The sequence below is a fragment of the Callionymus lyra genome, chromosome 9, assembly GCF_982586985.1.
Source record: "Callionymus lyra chromosome 9, fCalLyr1.hap1.1, whole genome shotgun sequence".
NCBI classification, from domain to species: Eukaryota; Metazoa; Chordata; class Actinopteri; order Syngnathiformes; family Callionymidae; genus Callionymus; species Callionymus lyra.
The window spans coordinates 17,854,413-17,872,604 of NC_141826.1; the positions used below are offsets into that span (position 1 = coordinate 17,854,413).

Consider the following 18,192-nt stretch of genomic DNA (forward strand, 5'->3'; position numbering starts at 1 on the left):
CGGACCTGTCCTCTTCTGGCTATAAAACGCCTTAGTGCATTTATGAAGGAGTCAGTGTCCAGAGAAGGTGCCACCTCGATGTGAATAGCTCTCAATACAAGACAGGTAAATAGGACACCATACCTCTTCACTATACTCCTCCTGCTCCTCACTTCGATGGGTCCAAAATAATCAACCCCTGCACAAGTGAATGGAGGTTCATCAGATTTGAGTCGGTCTGTGGGCAAGTCTGCCATCTGCTGGCAAACTGGAGTGGCATTAAATCTTCTGCAGATGGTGCACTTGGACAGAACTCTCCTAATGGCAGTACTTGCTCCTGTCATCCAGTATTTCTCCCTGAGCTTGGACAACATGTGGTTGCGGCCGCTGTGTCCTACCTCTTGATGTATATTTCTCAGCAGCAGGGTAGAAATATGAAGGTCTTTTGCCAGAATGATAGGATGCTTAGACTCCAAAGGCAGTGCTGCTTTGCTCAGCCGTCCTCCCACACGCAAGACTCCATCCTCCAGCCTTGGACACAAAGGTGACTATTTTTCTTGACATTTTGTCCCTTTTCCAGACACGAGAGTTCCTCAAAAAACTCTCTTCTGGCAAAACTGAATTATGGCCAGCTCAGCCTTGTCCATGTCCTCCACTGTAGGAGCACACAGGACAGCTGTACCTTTAAATGTGCACCTTTCCTGCTCCATCATTCTCTGTTGCTGCATGCTCTCTTCACTCTGATTGGCTATTAGCCTTTTTCTCTTCCTGATACAGGACCACAACCATTCTTTGTATTTCAGCCACCACGCCACAGCTTTCTTTAATGGGATCCACGAGGAATAATGATGGATCAGGTAAGTAGTGGGATCCTCTTCAGCTTGTACGGCATTGACAACAGCAGTTTTCTTCACTTCTGGATCGTCCTGGGGGAGATGACTCACAGGCTCAGGGTTCACAGGCCATTCGGTTTCAGGTTGGCAAAGAAATGGCGGTCCTGTTAACCAGAGTCTGTCCTTCAGAAATGCCTCCACTTTGAGCCCTCTGGATGCTGCATATGCTGGATTTGAAGCTGTATCCACGTACCTCCACTGTGCGGGGTGAGATGATTCCAGGATCTCCGAAACACAATTGGCAACAAACACCTTAAATCGGGAGCTTTCGTTGTTAATGTATTTCAGCACAGAAGCACTATCAGTCCAGAACACAGATTCCTGAAGACTCATGTGTAGTTCTTTCTTCCACAGGACATCCATGCGACTGGCCATTGTTGCAGCAATCAGTTCCATTCTTGGAATTGTAACTGTCTTCAGTGGGGCAACACAAGCCTTTCCCAAAATGAAAGCACTGTGCATTTGGAGGTGCTCATTCTGTAACAGCAGGTAAGTGACTGTACCATAGCCTTCCTCGTAAGCATCGCAGAAATGGTGTAGTTGCGCAGTATTAACATCCCCAAACTTCAGAGGTTTTAGACATCTGGGCAGCTCAAAGTCGTCCAGTAGGTGGAGCCCTTGCATCCATTTAAGCCACTCTTTGGAGACAGTCTCTGGTATGGGATCATCCCAACCAACTCCCCTTCTGCACAAATCCCTCAAGAACCTTTTTGCTGTCAGAACAAGGGGACTTAACATGCCCAGAGGGTCATAAATGGAGCTTACAGTAGAAAGGATGCCTCTGCGGTTGAGTGGTCTGTCCTTCCATACAATTTTGAATTTAAAAGGTGTCTGACTTGATACACCACTCTACACCCAGCACTCGTTCAATGGGCACAAACTCCCGGTCCAGGTCCAACTGCTCCATGCCTTTAGCTCTGCGGGGCTCTGGGATGGTCTTGAGCACTTCAGATCTGTTACTGTGCCACTTGGTCAAACAGAATCCCCTTTAGCACACAGAGACATGAGCTCATGACAGAGGGTCAGTGCTTCCTCCTCTGTTGCAACTGCCACCAAACAATCATCCACATAAAAGCAGTGCTGCAGCTTGTCCACTGTCTCCTCCTTATGCTCATGTCCAAAATCCTCTGCACATTTCTTGAGGGCAAAGTTGGCGCAGCTAGGGGAGGATGTAGCTCCGAAAAGATGTACCTTCATCCTGTATTCACATGGTGCTTGGTTCAAGTCTCCTTGTGACCACCAGAGGAATCGCAGCAGATCAGTATCATCTGGGGGCACTTGCACCTGGTGAAACATAGCTTCTATGTCAGCCATGATGACGACAGGTTCCCTCCTGAACCTGGTCACAACTCCAATCAGTGAGCTGGTTAGATCGGGCCCTTGCAACAGCTCTTCATTTAGAGATTGTCCTTTGTAACTGGCACCACAATCAAAAACAACTCTGAGTTTTCTCTTTGTCGGGTGGTAGACACCATGGTGCGGTATGTACCAGACCCTGCCATCACTTCTTTCCAGCTCTGCATCAGGAACCCTTTCAGCATAGCCTATACCAAGCATATCATTAATAAAGGTGTTATACTCCTTGTAAAACACTGGATCCCTCTGGAGCCTCCTCTTCAGATGGTTTTGACGCTGTTCCACCACTTCCTGTTATTTGGCATGCAGACGTTTGAATTTTTCAAAGGCAGGGCAACCTGGTAATGACCATTGACCCGTTTGACTGACTTTGTGACCATGTCCATGAACCTCAGGTCTTCCCTGGACAGACCCACTTGTTCCTCCACAGCAGATTCTGGAAAGTCCATTTTAAATTGCTGTTGCCACAGTTCATCCAAATCTACAATGGACACACGGTTCACCGTTACTGGCTGGTCACAGTAATTGGCCTCTCCACCGTTTCCTGTCAGTGGTCCATTTACCGTCCAGCCCAGCACCGTCCTTATAGCGTAGGGTCCATTGTGCTCACTGCGGATGACTTCCAGCGGTTCCATGGCTCGTGGAACATTCGTTCCAATCAGCAACTCAATTCCAGCCTCAATCTGTGGTAAGGAGATGTGTCTTAAATATGGCCACCTTGTCAGATCCTTATTTGTGGGTATGTTTGCTTTGTGGACTGGCATTGACAACCGAGTGTACGCTTTTGGCAACTCAATGAAGCTGTCATCTTCAAGTGCTGCCACCTCCAGCTCTGGCACAATGTAGCTACTGACCACCTTCTCCTGCCCCATGGTCCTGAGAAGAATGTTGGCGCTCTTCCCAGACAAATTGAGCTTCTGCTTCAGACTCAATTTTTGCTTATGTGTCCTATAAACAGGCAGCGAAAACAAGCACCATTTTCCTTCAGGAAGTCAATTTTCTCCTTGCCTTGTGTGCCATTTTTTCCAACCGAGCACACACATCCAATGTGTGTCCTCCAGTGCAGCAGGGACAGATCTTCCTGGCTGGTGGTTTTATGTTTGTAGCTTTATTCACAGGTTCAAGGAAGTAGAGTCTGTCACAGTTGTTACTGGTGTTTCGCTCAACTCCATTTTTAAATGCTTTAATAAACGAATGGTATTTGAGTGGGTTACCATCGAAAATGGGAATTTCCCTTTTTGGGAGTGCTGAGAGGCATTGTTGTTGCATCAAGAGTGTTGAAATTTCATTTTGTTTTCTCATTATGTCCAGCACACTGTCGTTTTGTGATGCATCAGTTTGTGTGACATTAGTCACAGGATCTTCAGGAATTGTTAGATAACGTTGGAGCATGTAAGAAGGACCTGGGAGATGTTTTATGTCAGGTAAGTGAGTGACTTTAGGCGTCACAACTGTCTGTGTGGTTTCAATTGCGTTGGGTTTTAGTTTAACTGGCAGTGATGGTACAAATTCCGTAGCCTTGAGGTTAACTTGTTGTTTTGAGCATGTCTTTTCATAGTATGAGTTCATCCCGTCTGAAACCTTTGACTTTGATTTACTGCCGACACTGCTTTGTGATAAGGTAAGGTAAGGTAAGGTAAAACTTTATTGATCCCTCAGGAGGTCTCCTTTGGGAAATTGTTTTTAACCAATAGCCAGCAATTTTTCATAAACAATAAAAAATACATAAAAAATAAAATAAGAAGAACATAAAGAGGAAGAACAAGATGATTTTATAACACTTAGTTTTGCCATTTCCTCAGCGATTTCCTTCTCCAGTAAAAGCTGTTCTCTTCTTTTGCGTAACTTTAACTCCTCTTCATCCAATGCATGTTTTTCCTTTAATGCTTTTTGTTTTGTTGCCAAAATTGCAAGATTTGTTTCCGTTTTTTAAGCGAGCAGATGAGCGTGAAGCTAAAGATGAGGAATGATGTGAGCGCGATTTCTTGGTTGCATTTGAGATGCTGTCACAGGGCTGTAGTTCATCCTGAGGATCTTGTTCAGTGGTAACAGGTACTGGAGGGTCAGCAACAGACAAATTCTTGCTTTTTTCGACAGGAATTTGTACTGCATCATTTATTTCCTTTGTTGGTTGCTCAGAAGTATTTGTATGTAGTGGTAATTCATTCGAGTTTTCATGCGGATTTTCCTTTATCCATTTTTCCACACGTTCCTTGAATGCATCACTGTAATCCATAATGCTAGAAAACCACTCTTTTTGTTTTTTATGTTCATCATCGGGAAGAAGTTGCAATACTTCGTTGTGCAGGTCAGTGGCCTTTTTACACCGTGCATTCAAGTTATTCAGTTGTGATGGGATTTCAGTTACATTTTCTTTTGATTTCATGTGCGCTTTAATTTGCGGAATAAGCTCTTTGATTTTATTAACGGCACTTTTGCGCTCATTCTGCAACTATTCGATTTTATTTTCCATAGCTTTGGCCGTCAGTTTAATTTCCCTCTTTTCACGTTCCATGTTTGAACATTCAGCATCGGCGTTTATTTGACTCATTTCCGTTGGATTGTATTTTTGTATGTAGCAAAACAATCATATTTCATTCAAGAGCGTATTCAAATCCATCCATAGACATTGCATTTCAATTCATTGACAGAGCAGATTCGATCCAAGAATTTCAACTATCAGTAGGTCTTGAGACAACATCAGCCGCCACATGCCACAAAGTCCCGCCATCACAATCCAATAAAGCACAGAGAATATGCGCCACCATCAACGCGCCAATGCAACCAGCGTAACATCCATTTAATACATTGTTCTCACTTGACACAATGCATTCCAATTGAAGCGGATTCCTTAATCCACAAACATTAACAGGTTCAGGCCTACCTGTTCCCAGGTGAATGGATGGCGTGGTGTGGCACTTATCTGTGGCTACTTTGTTCTCAGGCTAGCCGGTGCGTGACGACTTGGTTCTTTGATGTGGCTTGATGATTTTCATTCTACGCCTTTTTGTTGACAAATGTTGCGGCTTCCAAACACAAACTTTTCGCCGCTGAGAGTATGAGGTTGGGTCCTCAGGTACGTAGATTTATGACGCGCTTTGGTTTGTTATGATAACAGATACGCTGAGATCCAGATATGCTTTTGGTGCATTTATTGTGATACAAACAGCACATAGCTTTTACAGCGCTGCGAGGATGGATGAATGGAAGATGAGTCCAGCGAATTAAACAGGTAAAAGGGGTGATTAATGAATGAATGAGTAGCGTGTAGCGGTCAACAAAAATTACGGCTACTTCCAACCTTGACTCTCTCTCTCATCACCGGTGAGTGCCCACCTTTACACACACACACACTTCCGCACGCACACACGCCTACTCCCATGTGAACCGCCCCCTCTGCAACACACACACACAAACACACCGTGCAGCACGTCTTCAGCCTGTATGTCTCTTACAATAGGGTTAAATTAAACAACACCAACTCTGGAGCCGTACGGATTCCAAATGCAGTCTCTCTTGGCCCTTACAGCGGAAGAATATTCTACCCCGGTCAAGCTACAAGGTGTTTTGTATGTGACAGCACGGAGCACCAGGTGAAAGACTGTGTTGAAATAAAGTGCTGGAAATGTGCGGGCCTTGGCCACAAAGCCAAGGAGTGCATACCTTTTTCCAGTGCCCCAAATCATACAATAACATCGTAAAAAGCCAGAAACGATCTAATCCTGTTGCCTCTACTGGGACCACCAAGTCAAACCATCCAACAGAGGGCGCTAAAATACCATCTAATGCCCCTCTGACTGTCGAGTCCCGGAGACAGGAGGCACAGAAGACCCTCAACGTTCCAGTAGGAAAAGGCAGAGGAAGAGGATTTTCCCCTCGACTCTCCCAGGAAGCAACTCCAGGAAGCGCGGTGGAGGAACAAGTGGTCGACAGGAGGACCAGCGGAGGCAGCGATTCCACGGCGCAGCCCACCAGTCCATGCAGCGGAGGTCCAGCTTCCTGTGACGAGTGAAGACAGCAGCAGCGAGGGTCGTGGAGACGAGTCGGAAAGTGGGGATTCAGATTCCTTTCGAAGTGAGGAATCTGTCACTGACGAGGGATCTGGTGAAGACGAGGAGCAGCCAGACGCCGCGTCGAAAAGTTGTTTATTTTCCGTTATATTTCTAACACTAGATCAAAGGAAAGTTTTTGACTATGTATCCAGAGATTACTTGTGGCATGTTTTAAAGAGTTATGGTTTTAAACAAAGTTTTATTGATAAAATCCAACTGTTCTATGCTGATTCCACTGTGCAAGTTAATGTAAATGGCACTTTAACTGAACAGTTCTGCATAAAAAGGAGGCGTCAAACAAGGCTGCCCTCCGTCTGCAGCATTGTACGTCCTCGCTATTAACCCTCTCTTGAGAAGGATTAAAGAAGACCTAAGGTTAAAAGGTACCGACACAACTGATGGAGAGAGGGTCGTAATAATGGCGTATGCAGATGACATTGTTGTAGTCGTAAATAATCAAACAGAGTTGGACATTATAAACGAACATCTATGTAATTATGGAAAAGCCTCTGGAGCTAAATTGAACCAAAACAAAACCGAGAGTGTGTGGTTTGGTGAAATAAATAACAAACCAAAATGAAGTTTGTATTCTTGGAATCATGTTTTCTAATGTATGTAGCTACGAGGAGAACTGGAAGAAAAAAGAAAGAGGTCATAGAAGAACTTGGAAAATGGGACAATAAAACCACAAATTACAAACTAAGAATTTCAATCATAAAGACCTTTGTATTGTCGAAATTAATATTCTTAGCAAATATCTTCCCTCCAAAAGCCCATACGATGAAGAACATAAATAAACAGGTAGTCAATTTTATTTGGGGAACCACCAGAGAAGTCACGACACGTAAACTACTCTATAAAGACCGTAGATACGGGGGACTCGGAGCAATGGATTTGCAAATAAAATTAAACATCGCTTTTTGTAGGAATATTGCTTCAGCTATCAGTCGAAAAACAATATGGATCGGTCTTAAATCAAGATGGGAAAAGAAGAAGGGAAGAGCAAGAAGTGGTTTCCCATATAACCATCTTATATATAGTGACTTTGTAACGAAATATGAACAATTGAAAATTAACTGGATCAATGACTCAAGTAAAAAGATTTACAAGTTAATTTCAGACATGTGCCACAGTGGTTTTCATGAATACAAGCAGCTGCAAACGTGCCACTTCAAAACGTGTTAAAAATGTTTTCTCTAAGGATATATCTGAGAACACTAGGGACGTGATGTGGCTGGTTTCGGTCGGTAGACTCGCAAATGGAGTTGCTTCGTTAAAACTAAAGTGTCCCGTCGAATCAATGTCGGCAGGATGAGACCCTAGATGATCATCTTCTTTTGGATTGTCAAAGGACAAAAAGAATCTGGGCAAGATTAAAAAGTATTGGCCTGGACATTGAAATAAAAAGGAGCACAGTAATGTATGGAGTGTTGGAGAATATGCCAGAAGAACAAAAAGAGTTATATTGGTTCATAATTTGTATTGTTGTTTGTAAACTCTGGAGGACACGATGCATACTGGTTATTCACAATAAGGTCATATCAATTGAAGTCACTTTTAAACAAATTTTAACAGAACTCAAAAGACAAAGGACATGAATGAAAAAAAAGTGTAGACAGTGGAGTTTTTTAACCTTTTAGAATTAGATGTTAAATTTGTGTTTTAGAAATGTATTCACTGAAGTGTAAACATATATATATATATATATATATATATATTTTGGCTCGTGTGTGTTTTGGACATGATGAATACGTACAGTTTTATGACCTTGTTATGTTTGTTATGACTATGTAATATTCAATAAAGTAATTTAAAAAGCGAAAGCTCAATAAGGCTAATCACCTAGCCACATACCGATCAAAACATTCCTGGGGAGCACGGCACGAAACGGCGTCACCCACTTCGTAAAGAAGTTGCAGAGGGGAAGCAACACGCAGCCAAGCACACACCCATGGAGGAATCTATCAAAAGAATCAATGAGCTTACCACAGAGCTGGACAGAACACAACGAGAGAAACACAGCCAACGCCAACAGCCTACCTCTGACCCCGGAAGCAGAAGCGTAGGACGCTGGTTGAGGCGGGAACTCAGCCTCCAGCCATTCAGAGCGAGAGAGAAGTGTGCGCACCGCCCCTTTTAACCAGCAGGCTAAGACGGGATTGGCTGGAATACAAACAACCTCGTCCTGCTACAATCGACCAATTAACTCTATTTTATTACCATTATTAATCGTTTTAGATTACTATTACTACTTTTTTGCATTATTAAATATTGCAATAATAGGTGCGATTGTTGACCGATATTTTATTTAAAAATACAATTTCTTAATTACTATCTTTAAATGTAAAACTGGATATATATAAAATTATTTTAATACATTTTCATGTTTAGCTTCCTACAGAACATGACGAAACAACAACAAAGGAAGTAAAACGGAGAACAAAGTTTAAAAATAAAACAACGCGCTCATTTTATTGGCCTTGATCTCACAACAGATGTCCTGGAAACACTTTATTAGCGATGATGGCTCCACTTGAATAAATACAACGGTTTTTATTTATAAAGAAAATAACACGATCAGTGTTTGGTTTTGAAAGGGACAGCGTGTCGCCTCCGGAGGTACGTATGAGACCAGCCGACTTGACCAAAACAAATATGGCGAGAGGTTGACTGGGGTTATAGATTTAGTAGAGATGTACACCCGAGTGTCAATTCAATTCAATTTTATTTAAAGTGTCTTATCATAACAAAGTTATCTCAAGACACTATACAGTTGAAATAAGACTATATGTCGTCAGCGTAGCAGTGGGAATGAAGTCCATGATGGCGGATGGTGTGACCGAGGGGGAGCCTGTAGATTATAAAGAGGAGGGGGCCGAGCAGCGACCCTTGGGGGACACCAGTTGAGATAGGCAGGGTGATGGATTTGGAGTCGTTAGCTGAGGGGAGGAGTTTATGATGGAGGTGGTTAGTGGTGTGAGAGTGGGTAATGCAGGCGGAGAGGTAGTTTTTCATCTTTGCTATCCTGTGACGTACACGATGCACTAAATTGAAGAGGCTATATATTAAAAGATGTTTAGAAATGATTAGTCACTTTTTTTTGGATTTAGTTTCTAAAATAAACAAAGACAAGTGTTTTTCCGTGTTCTCCATCCTCCAACAGTCAGATGTTTTTTTCCCCTCATATAAGAAGTTGACTATCTTTAAGTGTTCAAAGGGTGTATAGTGTGTATTAAAATAAAGATTTACACTTAAATATCAGAAAGTTATTTTCATGATTCCATATTGGTATTCAACAACAATATTACTATTTATTTATTTTATTTTTATTCATTTTGGCCTGCAAATCATATTTTATTCATACTACAGCTCTTTTATGGTTGACATTTCAATAAAATTTGTACACACTGAAATAATTTGACTTTCTTCAAAATGTATAATTAACTAGTTTTGTGTTGCAATTGATCTTCCGGCCGCTAGATGGCAGCAAACATCATGTCCTCCACAAGCTTTAATGAACAAGGAAATCACACAAGATCCTGGCGATGACTGAGGACTGGAGGATACATATACGTTTGGATATATTTTGGTGTCCAAACAAATGAAAGCAGTTCATTTCATAAAGTTCACTTTGTAGAGTCATGTGGTCTGTAAATTCTGCAACACCGTAGTTCAGTGATGTATTTAAAGTTTTTTTTAATTTTTTTTACTCAGTTAGAATTTCTTTTTGAAATTTTATAACATGTGTTTCGGCTCCAAAACGTTCATTTGCCATTTCATTTGCATGACGGTTTAATATTTTGTAATAGTTGTGCAAAAACTAAATATTTATTATTAAATTCAACATCATCAAAAGTCTATGTGCCTTCATGTTTCTCTTTTGTTTTTGTAATCATTTATTATTGGTGTTTTGTACTGATTCCGAACTCCTGAAGGTGTTGAATAAGATGTTTTTAAATAACGATTGTATGGTTCTTAAAGCTACAAAATAAATAAACACAGCCCTTAAATTTATATACAGGTTTTTTTTTATGGGTTTAAAGACTGGAAACAAAATGTAACAGCAGTCCATAATTTCATTACTAAACAGGTATTTTAGCATCTAGTAAATATATATATTTCACTTTCAATAAGCTCTTTTATTCATCTTTTGCATCTGAAGGGTTGTAGGTTCAGATCCATGTTCGTGCAAAGTGGTTGAAAGTTCGAGAAGTGTTTTGAAACTAAAGTCTGAAGCAGATCTTGTAAAAAAAAACAACTGGGTTTAACTGGGAATGATAGAAGTGAGGATGAAACATTCTTGAGCTCATTTAGCAGATGTGCTCTGAACGGTAATACTGACTGCAGTCGTAGATACTTCAACATCCTTCCGTCTCTTTCCATCTTCATCTGCTCCTTCGTTTTTATCATGATCCCCTTGTTCTCAGGGTTAATGGTGTCTAGTTTAGTTTCTATGATGTTTATAACTGTGATGTGATGATTTTTTTAACGGAAGTAAACTTCTAGTTTATCTTCTTTCTCCCTTCAACATGGCTGTTTTTTTAGTAAATATGAATTAACCTTTATTTGTCTCTGTTTAACACCACTCAGCGCTGCTGTGGCGTTGAAAATAACCAAGAAAAAAAGGGGGGGGAACAAATTTCAACAAAAATTTAAGTTGAGAAAAAGCTAAATAAAAATAAATAAAGTTGGGAAAAATATAAATAAGTTGATAAGTAAGAAAATGAAGTTGCAAAGAGATTAAATAACAATAAAAAAAACACAAAGAAAAAGCAGATAAAAAAAGAAAGCAATTGAGTTAAATAACTTGAGCGCAAAAAGTACTCGGATAAAATTAAATTATATAAATAACATGATAATAATTAAATTATTACATTAAAATGTGAAAAAGGTCAAGAACATGTTTTATGAAATATAAATAAAGGATAAATTCGCAAGTATGAAAAGTACTTGAATATTATTTTAAATAATAATTTAAATAATTTAAATAAAATAAATATTTTTTTGCTTCAAAATAGAAATGGTTAGATTGGAAATTAGCATACTCTATACGTATGCGCCATAGTTAAATTAATGCTAAAAGTTAATCAAAATATAAAGTATAGTTTACTGCAGACATGGGCAAACTACGGCCCGCGGGCCACATACGGCCCGTTAGGCTTTTTAATCCGGCCCGCCGAATTTGTCCAAATTATAGTAAAAACCTCCTTCATTTTCCCCTTTCCCTGCAATGCCCACGTTCCCCAATAGATGGCGCCATGGCACCAGGACCTACTTTACCACTCTCGCGTCCGCTGGTAAAGTTTGGGGAAAGTGTTTCAACGAGTCTGGGAGCTCAAAGAGGAGATTCGCTCATTTTTGGAGTTAATGGGGAAATCCGACGAATTTCCCGAGCTGAGCGACACAAACTGGCTTTGTGACTTTGCGTTTGCTGTGGACATATTTTCACACATGGATGAGCTGAACGTGAAGCTACAGGGGAAAGATCAGTTTGTGCACGACATGTACACAAATGTGAGAGCCTTCAAATCCAAGGCGTGATACCTGGTTTGTCAATAGAAACCTGATTCTTTATTAACCTGTAACCATTCACGTGCTACCTGCATGGCTATCCACCACAGACCAGCAGGCGGGGCTTCCACTCACTGGCATGCTGGGTAATGGAGTTCACATGTTATTATGCTCATAACATCACAGTCAGGACAATCCATCCATGATTTTGCGGGGTTTAACACAAGTAGATATTATTGAGCTTAAGTATATCGTTGTGTAATAATGTGTTTTGAATGTTGAAAGTGATTCCATTTTTCAATAAATGTTGATTTCTTTAACTTTGCACCTTCGATTGAAACTTATTAAAAACAGATGCAATCTTGATAAATCACAGTGCGTATGCTATTTTAATCTATTTACATTTCCTCCTCCCAGTATCATGCAAAATAGTATGTAAACGCCATATCTTGCATATTCCTTGATACAAACTTATTAACTGATAAGGGCTATTTTTCACATTTGAAAGACAGTTAATAAATTGGGTTGTAGTGTTCTTACTGTGCTATGAGGTTTGCACATACTACATGTAATGCTTTAGTATATCCGGCCCAAACACTCCATCCAAATGCTCAGTTCCAATCCAAGTTTGCCCACCCCTGCATTAGATTCTTAAAAAGCATGTAGATATGTTTTGAATTTGGATTAAATTGTAAGAGTATACAACAGTTGTATGAAATATACAAATGAGTAAATGTTTATTATCTATTTACTATTCTAGTTAAACAGTTATTTCGAAGAACTTAAAGAGTCCCTGAAAGATTTTGAATTGTGTGTCAATAATTGTTTCAGGCTTTAACTAGTTGCTGATGATTTGCTAAATAAAAACGTTCCTCTTGTTTTTTATTTAAAACGTTTTTATATATTCCGTGTCTAGACTATAGTTGTAATACTTGCAAAGTAAGAGAAATACATTTGTTGATTACATTTTTGTCTTGCTTTCATTCTTTTTGTTTTGCGCTTTTACGTTGCGTCATGACGTCACACATTCCCGGTGACTTGCGAGGCGTCAGTGAAGCGTCAACACAGAGTGAAGATGGTGCTGCAGGGAGCAGGAGCTCGACTGTCGCTGTTCAGGACCAGCTTACTGAAGGTGAGTTCGACTTTTTCTGTCACACAAACGTCGCCATGTGTGTTTTATGAAAAGCGTGTTTTCGTTTGGTCTCAGGTCGCCTCGCTTCAGACTCCAGGATGTGTTCGCTTCAAGAACTCTTGTCCAATCACAGTGAGCCACTTGGATCACCTGGTTCTGACCGTCAAAAGTGTCCCGGACACCATCCGCTTCTACACGTCCACCCTCGGCATGAAAGAGATCACTTTCACGGTACTTTACTTTTATTTTCTTCAACTCAAAATATCAGTTTCAAAGTCTCCCCGCCAGAGGGCGCTGTTTCTCTGGACTCTGATCTTCTGTCCACCCCCAGGGTCAGCGTAAGGCTCTGGGCTTCGGGGAGCAGAAGTTCAACCTCCACCAGCTGGGCAAGGAGCACGAGCCCAAAGCCAAGCACCCCACATCCGGTTCCATGGACCTGTGCCTCATCACCAGGACCCCCCTGGCCCAGGTGGCGGCGCACCTGGAGGTCTGCGGGGTGGACATCGAGGAGGGTCCCGTGATGAGGACCGGATCTGTGGGACCCATAAACTCTCTGTACTTCAGGGATCCAGATGGTAATCTGATAGAAGTGTCCAACTATGACTCGTCCGCCTCAGAATGAGTTGATTCGAGTAATTTCACTTATTACCTCAAGATTGATTTGTAACATAATTGTGTCCAAATATTTCTTTAGAAGTTCCTTTATTTGTTTGTAGAAAAAACCCTCAGGATATTTACAGGTAAACAAACAAGGTAAACATCTTTATTTTGAAACTTTTACTAAATAAACGCGTCTAAAGATAACCGAACTAATCCTGTTTTTCCTGCTAACATTCCGTTTACTGGTGTCGTTTTTTTTTTGTTTAAAGTTGTTTTTAGATGCGACAACAAATGTAAACTCGAATTACTTGAATAATCATGTTGAGTAAACTGTGGTGAATCTTTCAGTGTATGATTGTTGAAGAATAATGGCAAAATAAATCAGATTTATATTAAAAAAATACATTCACCCTCTTTTATTTCATTTCTTTTATTTGTTTCACACTTAATATTATTTCCCAGCATGTTAAGATTTTATGTACAAGTTTACAGATTTTGTCGGAACTCTTTTGTCTATAGATTTGAAATATGAAATATATTTAGACTTAGATACAGACAGACGTTAAAGAAAAACATCAAAATACAAGATACAAATGGAAACTTTTGTATCTTGTCCATTTCATCAACAGTCATAAATATCTTCAAAATGATCAAAACTGATATTTAAAGTGTTTTGAATGACATAATCCATGTTGTTGTCATTGTAAATTGAAATGTACATTTATTTTTGGTTATTTTTTCCCCATGTCCTGCATGGATTTCAAACCCTAGCATATTTATTGAAAACTAAATTATTTAAATTAAAATGTATAATTCAATTTATTATTAATATTATTGATATAATCACAAATAAATATGATCTGGAATCAGACCTTGTCTTGCAGTTTTACCTTCTACCATGACACACGTTACATGTTCTTGTTGTTACAAAGACACTTTGAAAAAATATTCCCATTAAAGGCAGATACATTTTTTTTAAACCCTCGCTGGAGCCAAGGTCAAAACAGGTGATTCTTGCCAAGTTTGTATGTTAATGGTTTCCACGCTTTTGTTTGAAAGTGTCTATGAATCTTGAGCTTACCCAGTACCCCATTGATTCGTAGTGCATTTTACACATCTTGGAATACGTCCTAGTTTAACTTCTGAGGTGAAGTTTAGCACCGGGTCACGTGATGGTAAACAGATGGAAGTGGTTTTCATGATAATAACAGGAAGCTACAGGTCAAGTGTGTCATAAATAATCCAATATTATTTTGGTAGATTCTTCTTAAAAAGACTGGTCTCAAGATGAATAAATACAAGTTCACTGCAGCTCCGAGAGAAGGACGCTGCAGTCTTTCACCGTCTCCAGATTCTCCACCACCTCCACCAGCTTCTCCACCTTCTCGAGCGGAAGGACGGCGCCTGCGTTGTTCTTGAACTTCTTCTTCAGGCTCTCGTCGGACAGCGGGTTTCGCCAGTGACCGTAGAAGCTGTCGCATCGCGCCGTCAGGACGTCCCCGCCGTCCAGGGTCACCTGGACTTCTCCGTACATGCTGTTGAAATTCGCCGGGTTGTCCGAAGGATGCTCCACGCGCACCCGCCTCAGCAGGGTGTGAAGTTCCGGGCGATCGATGGCCGACGGGCTGAAGGTGTCCACCGTGACCTCGCCGTCCAGGAGAGCGCTGCAGGCGTTGAATTGGAAGGAGTGGCGAGCCTGATGGTCGGACTCCGGGAACGGCCTGTTGATGTATTTAGATAAGGGGACTCTAAGCAGGATGTCTTTGACCTGAGCTGGTGCGAGGGAGCCCGGGTTGATGCCCACAATCTTTTTATGGATGGACGCTGCCGCATCTGCCACCCAGTGCATCCCCAGATGTGCCGGGAACCTCTTGAACGCCATGTCCTGGTTCTCCAGCAGGAACTCATGCCCTGAATCGGGTGACTCCAAAAGTTGCGGGACGTAGTCGTTGTAAAACGCGTTGAAGCCGCCGACGCCATCCACGGCATCCAGGACCAACGCGCTCGCTTCCAGACCCCGGGAGGCCAGGATCGCGGCTTCCAGCCCCAGGCGGGCGGCGTTGCCGATGTGCAGGGGTTTGGATTGGGTGGCGGCGTTGGCCATGGGAGCGCCGCTGAGGGAGGCCGCGATGGCTAACGCGTGGCTGCACTGGGACGGATTCAAAGACAGTAGGCGAGCGCAGGCGGCTGCACTGCCCATCGTCCCCACCACACTGGGAGGATGAAACCTGGGAAGAGAAACCATAAAAATGTTTCACCAACATCTATATTGATGTCTGTAAAGGTTCTCATTGATCCAGGACGTGGTCATTCTAGGGCAGGGGTGGCCAACTTGGTCCCCAAAGAGCCGCAGTGGATGCAGGTTTTTGTTCAAACCAATCAAGAAGACACATTTTCACAAATCAGGTGTCTTAGGAGTGTAAACAGTTGATTGTCAGTCTGGTGTTGCTTGTTCAGCTAAAACCTCATTGGTGAAACTGGGCATGCTGGATCGGTTGGAACAAAAAACTGCAGCCACTTCGGCTCTTTGAGGACCGGGTTGGCCACCCCTGTCCTAGGGGTTTCAACTGGATTCTACTCTAGTCTAGTTGAAACACTTTTGGAATCCCTAGGAGAACATCTTTGAGGCCAGTTTGGTGCCCGAGACAAAGCGATGCACCTACCTCTTTGGTATGTCGTGAGCCTCGGTGGAGAACCTCATCAGACGCCCCTGGATCTCGACGCCCACGTTGAACGACAAGAGGAGGTCGAAGCCGCTGGGTTTGCCGTTAGCCGGCATCATGTCGCAGAGAGCCAAGGCGGCGGGCAGCACGGCTCCTGAGGGGTGAGTGGCCGGGTGCCACGTGTCGTCAAAGTCCATGGAGTGAGTCTGTTTCGGAGAGAAGGTCCATTGAACAACCTGTTTTGATCACGTGGGTATGTTTGGTCTCACCGCCACTCCGTTGACCCAAGCTGCGAGTGTCGGGGAGAGTTTTTTGCCGCTGCGTCCGTAAACAGAGCTGATGTTGTCCTGCGCGTACATCTCCTGGAGCGAGAGGAACACGGGTCAACACCTTATTCAATAACCGGTGAAATCTCCGTCCTCGTCCTCCACAAGATGTCGTGTTCCTTACCTGGCAGTGCCGCAGCACCAGATCGAACACCTCCGTGGTGCTGCCGATCAGACCCACGCCGATGCTGTCCAGCACCATCCTCTTGCTGCGCTGGAGTACCACCGACGACAGATGCTCGGGCTTCACTTCACCGATGAACTTCCCGAAACTGGCCGTGACCGTTTCCTGAACAGCTTTTTTCTTGCTCACTGTCAGACAGAAATTGATACTTTTGGTGTCTTTATTGGACAAAACAAACAGTAGAATTTCTAAAATATTCCCTCGCAAATCCCTTTTTTCCCCATAGGATCCTGACACTGCTTGTTTTAGGGGCCACTTGGGGCCCTTTGAGAATTTTGTTTGGCCCTCAGAGCACAATGTCAAGATGGAAATAACATTACCTATTATTGTTATTCAGGAGTTTAAAATGACTAGAATGTTCATATTATGCATCTGAATCGTTCAAATATAAACATTTTTGACCATGACACAAACTTATATACTTAAATAACATTTTTTGGTCATATTTTTACCTATTATTTTGTAAGAATGTTTCAGTATTTCCCTTATAAAGTCAGATTTATTCTCTGAACGAGAGCCTGGAGTAGACAGAATGCCTCAGACAATTCTACTTAATTTGGCTGTGTCGCCAGATATGTGTCTTCAACCAAAAAATCAAATTAAATCAAAAATATGTTTATAGGTAAAAAGTCAAATTGCCTCTAATACTGTGCACGTGTTTTTTACCTTCCACTGCTGTCCTGAGCTTGCTTCCAGCTCCACGAAGGAGTCTCAGATTCCCCGTCATGGTCATCGTTGCTTCTCGTCTCTTGGTCTGGGATGATTCTGAGGCTGAGGAACGATGTTCTTATATATAGTCCAGCTCCTACACAAGCACAGGTGAACTCAGTGATGACGTGAGCGGGTTGGAACAGGGAAGGGGGAAAAAGAAAAAGAAAAAAACCCACCTAACTTTACCAGATTCTGATCCGGAATTTCCTCGGTTTGTGTCGTCGTCACCATTGTCATCCTCGGTGTCGTCACTACCTGCTGCTTTATTTCTATTCATCGCTGGCCGTAAAGGAAAGTAGCAGTTATTGTTACAGGTGGAGCAGATTCTCGGGTTGCAGACTTTTCTTTGGGGTCAGGAAATTCTAGTCAACTCCTCCTATGCTTGAAAAAAAACCCAAACTCTTTATAAGTCGTGTCTTCACAACTTCATTTCTCACAGAAGCTTCTGAAGGTAAGAGTTTTGATTTTATACACACACACATATATATATATATATATATATATATATATATATATATATATACATTGACATGCAAAACAATCCTTAATTATTTTGTAAATGGTAACTATTGTCACATCTATAGTTAGTAAAAGCTGTTGTAATTACATTTATATGAATTTTAATAATAGCTTCTACTTGAGTGTCATCAGATTTACACTAAAAGTATCTGTATAATTGCTGACGTCCATAATCAGTTCCTTATTTTATCTTAAACACTTGCATCTTTATTGGTCAACCACATGAACATTTATCTACTTTCGTTTTTAAAATAAAAATCCAGCAC

General features: G+C 41.7%; 2 protein-coding genes across 2 annotated transcripts; one reads left to right on the top strand and one right to left on the bottom strand.

The window, feature by feature from the left end:
• Nucleotides 1-12,503: 12,503 nt before the first annotated feature.
• Nucleotides 12,504-13,924, top strand: glod5 (glyoxalase domain containing 5). Its single transcript, XM_087799153.1, has 3 exons — nt 12,504-12,923; nt 12,999-13,154; nt 13,255-13,924. The coding sequence occupies exons 1-3, from the start codon at nt 12,867-12,869 to the stop codon at nt 13,543-13,545; spliced, it is 504 nt and encodes a 167-aa protein (XP_087655279.1). The 5' UTR covers nt 12,504-12,866; the 3' UTR covers nt 13,546-13,924.
• A 902-nt stretch (nt 13,925-14,826) lies between these two features.
• irg1l (immunoresponsive gene 1, like) lies at nt 14,827-17,698 on the bottom strand. Its single transcript, XM_087799224.1, has 6 exons — nt 17,584-17,698; nt 17,363-17,501; nt 16,637-16,824; nt 16,456-16,548; nt 16,187-16,392; nt 14,827-15,751 (listed from the first exon to the last, which is right to left on the bottom strand). Exons 2-6 carry the CDS (start codon nt 17,427-17,429, stop codon nt 14,827-14,829), a joined length of 1,479 nt encoding a protein of 492 aa, XP_087655350.1. The 5' UTR covers nt 17,430-17,501; nt 17,584-17,698.
• Nucleotides 17,699-18,192: the final 494 nt, after the last annotated feature.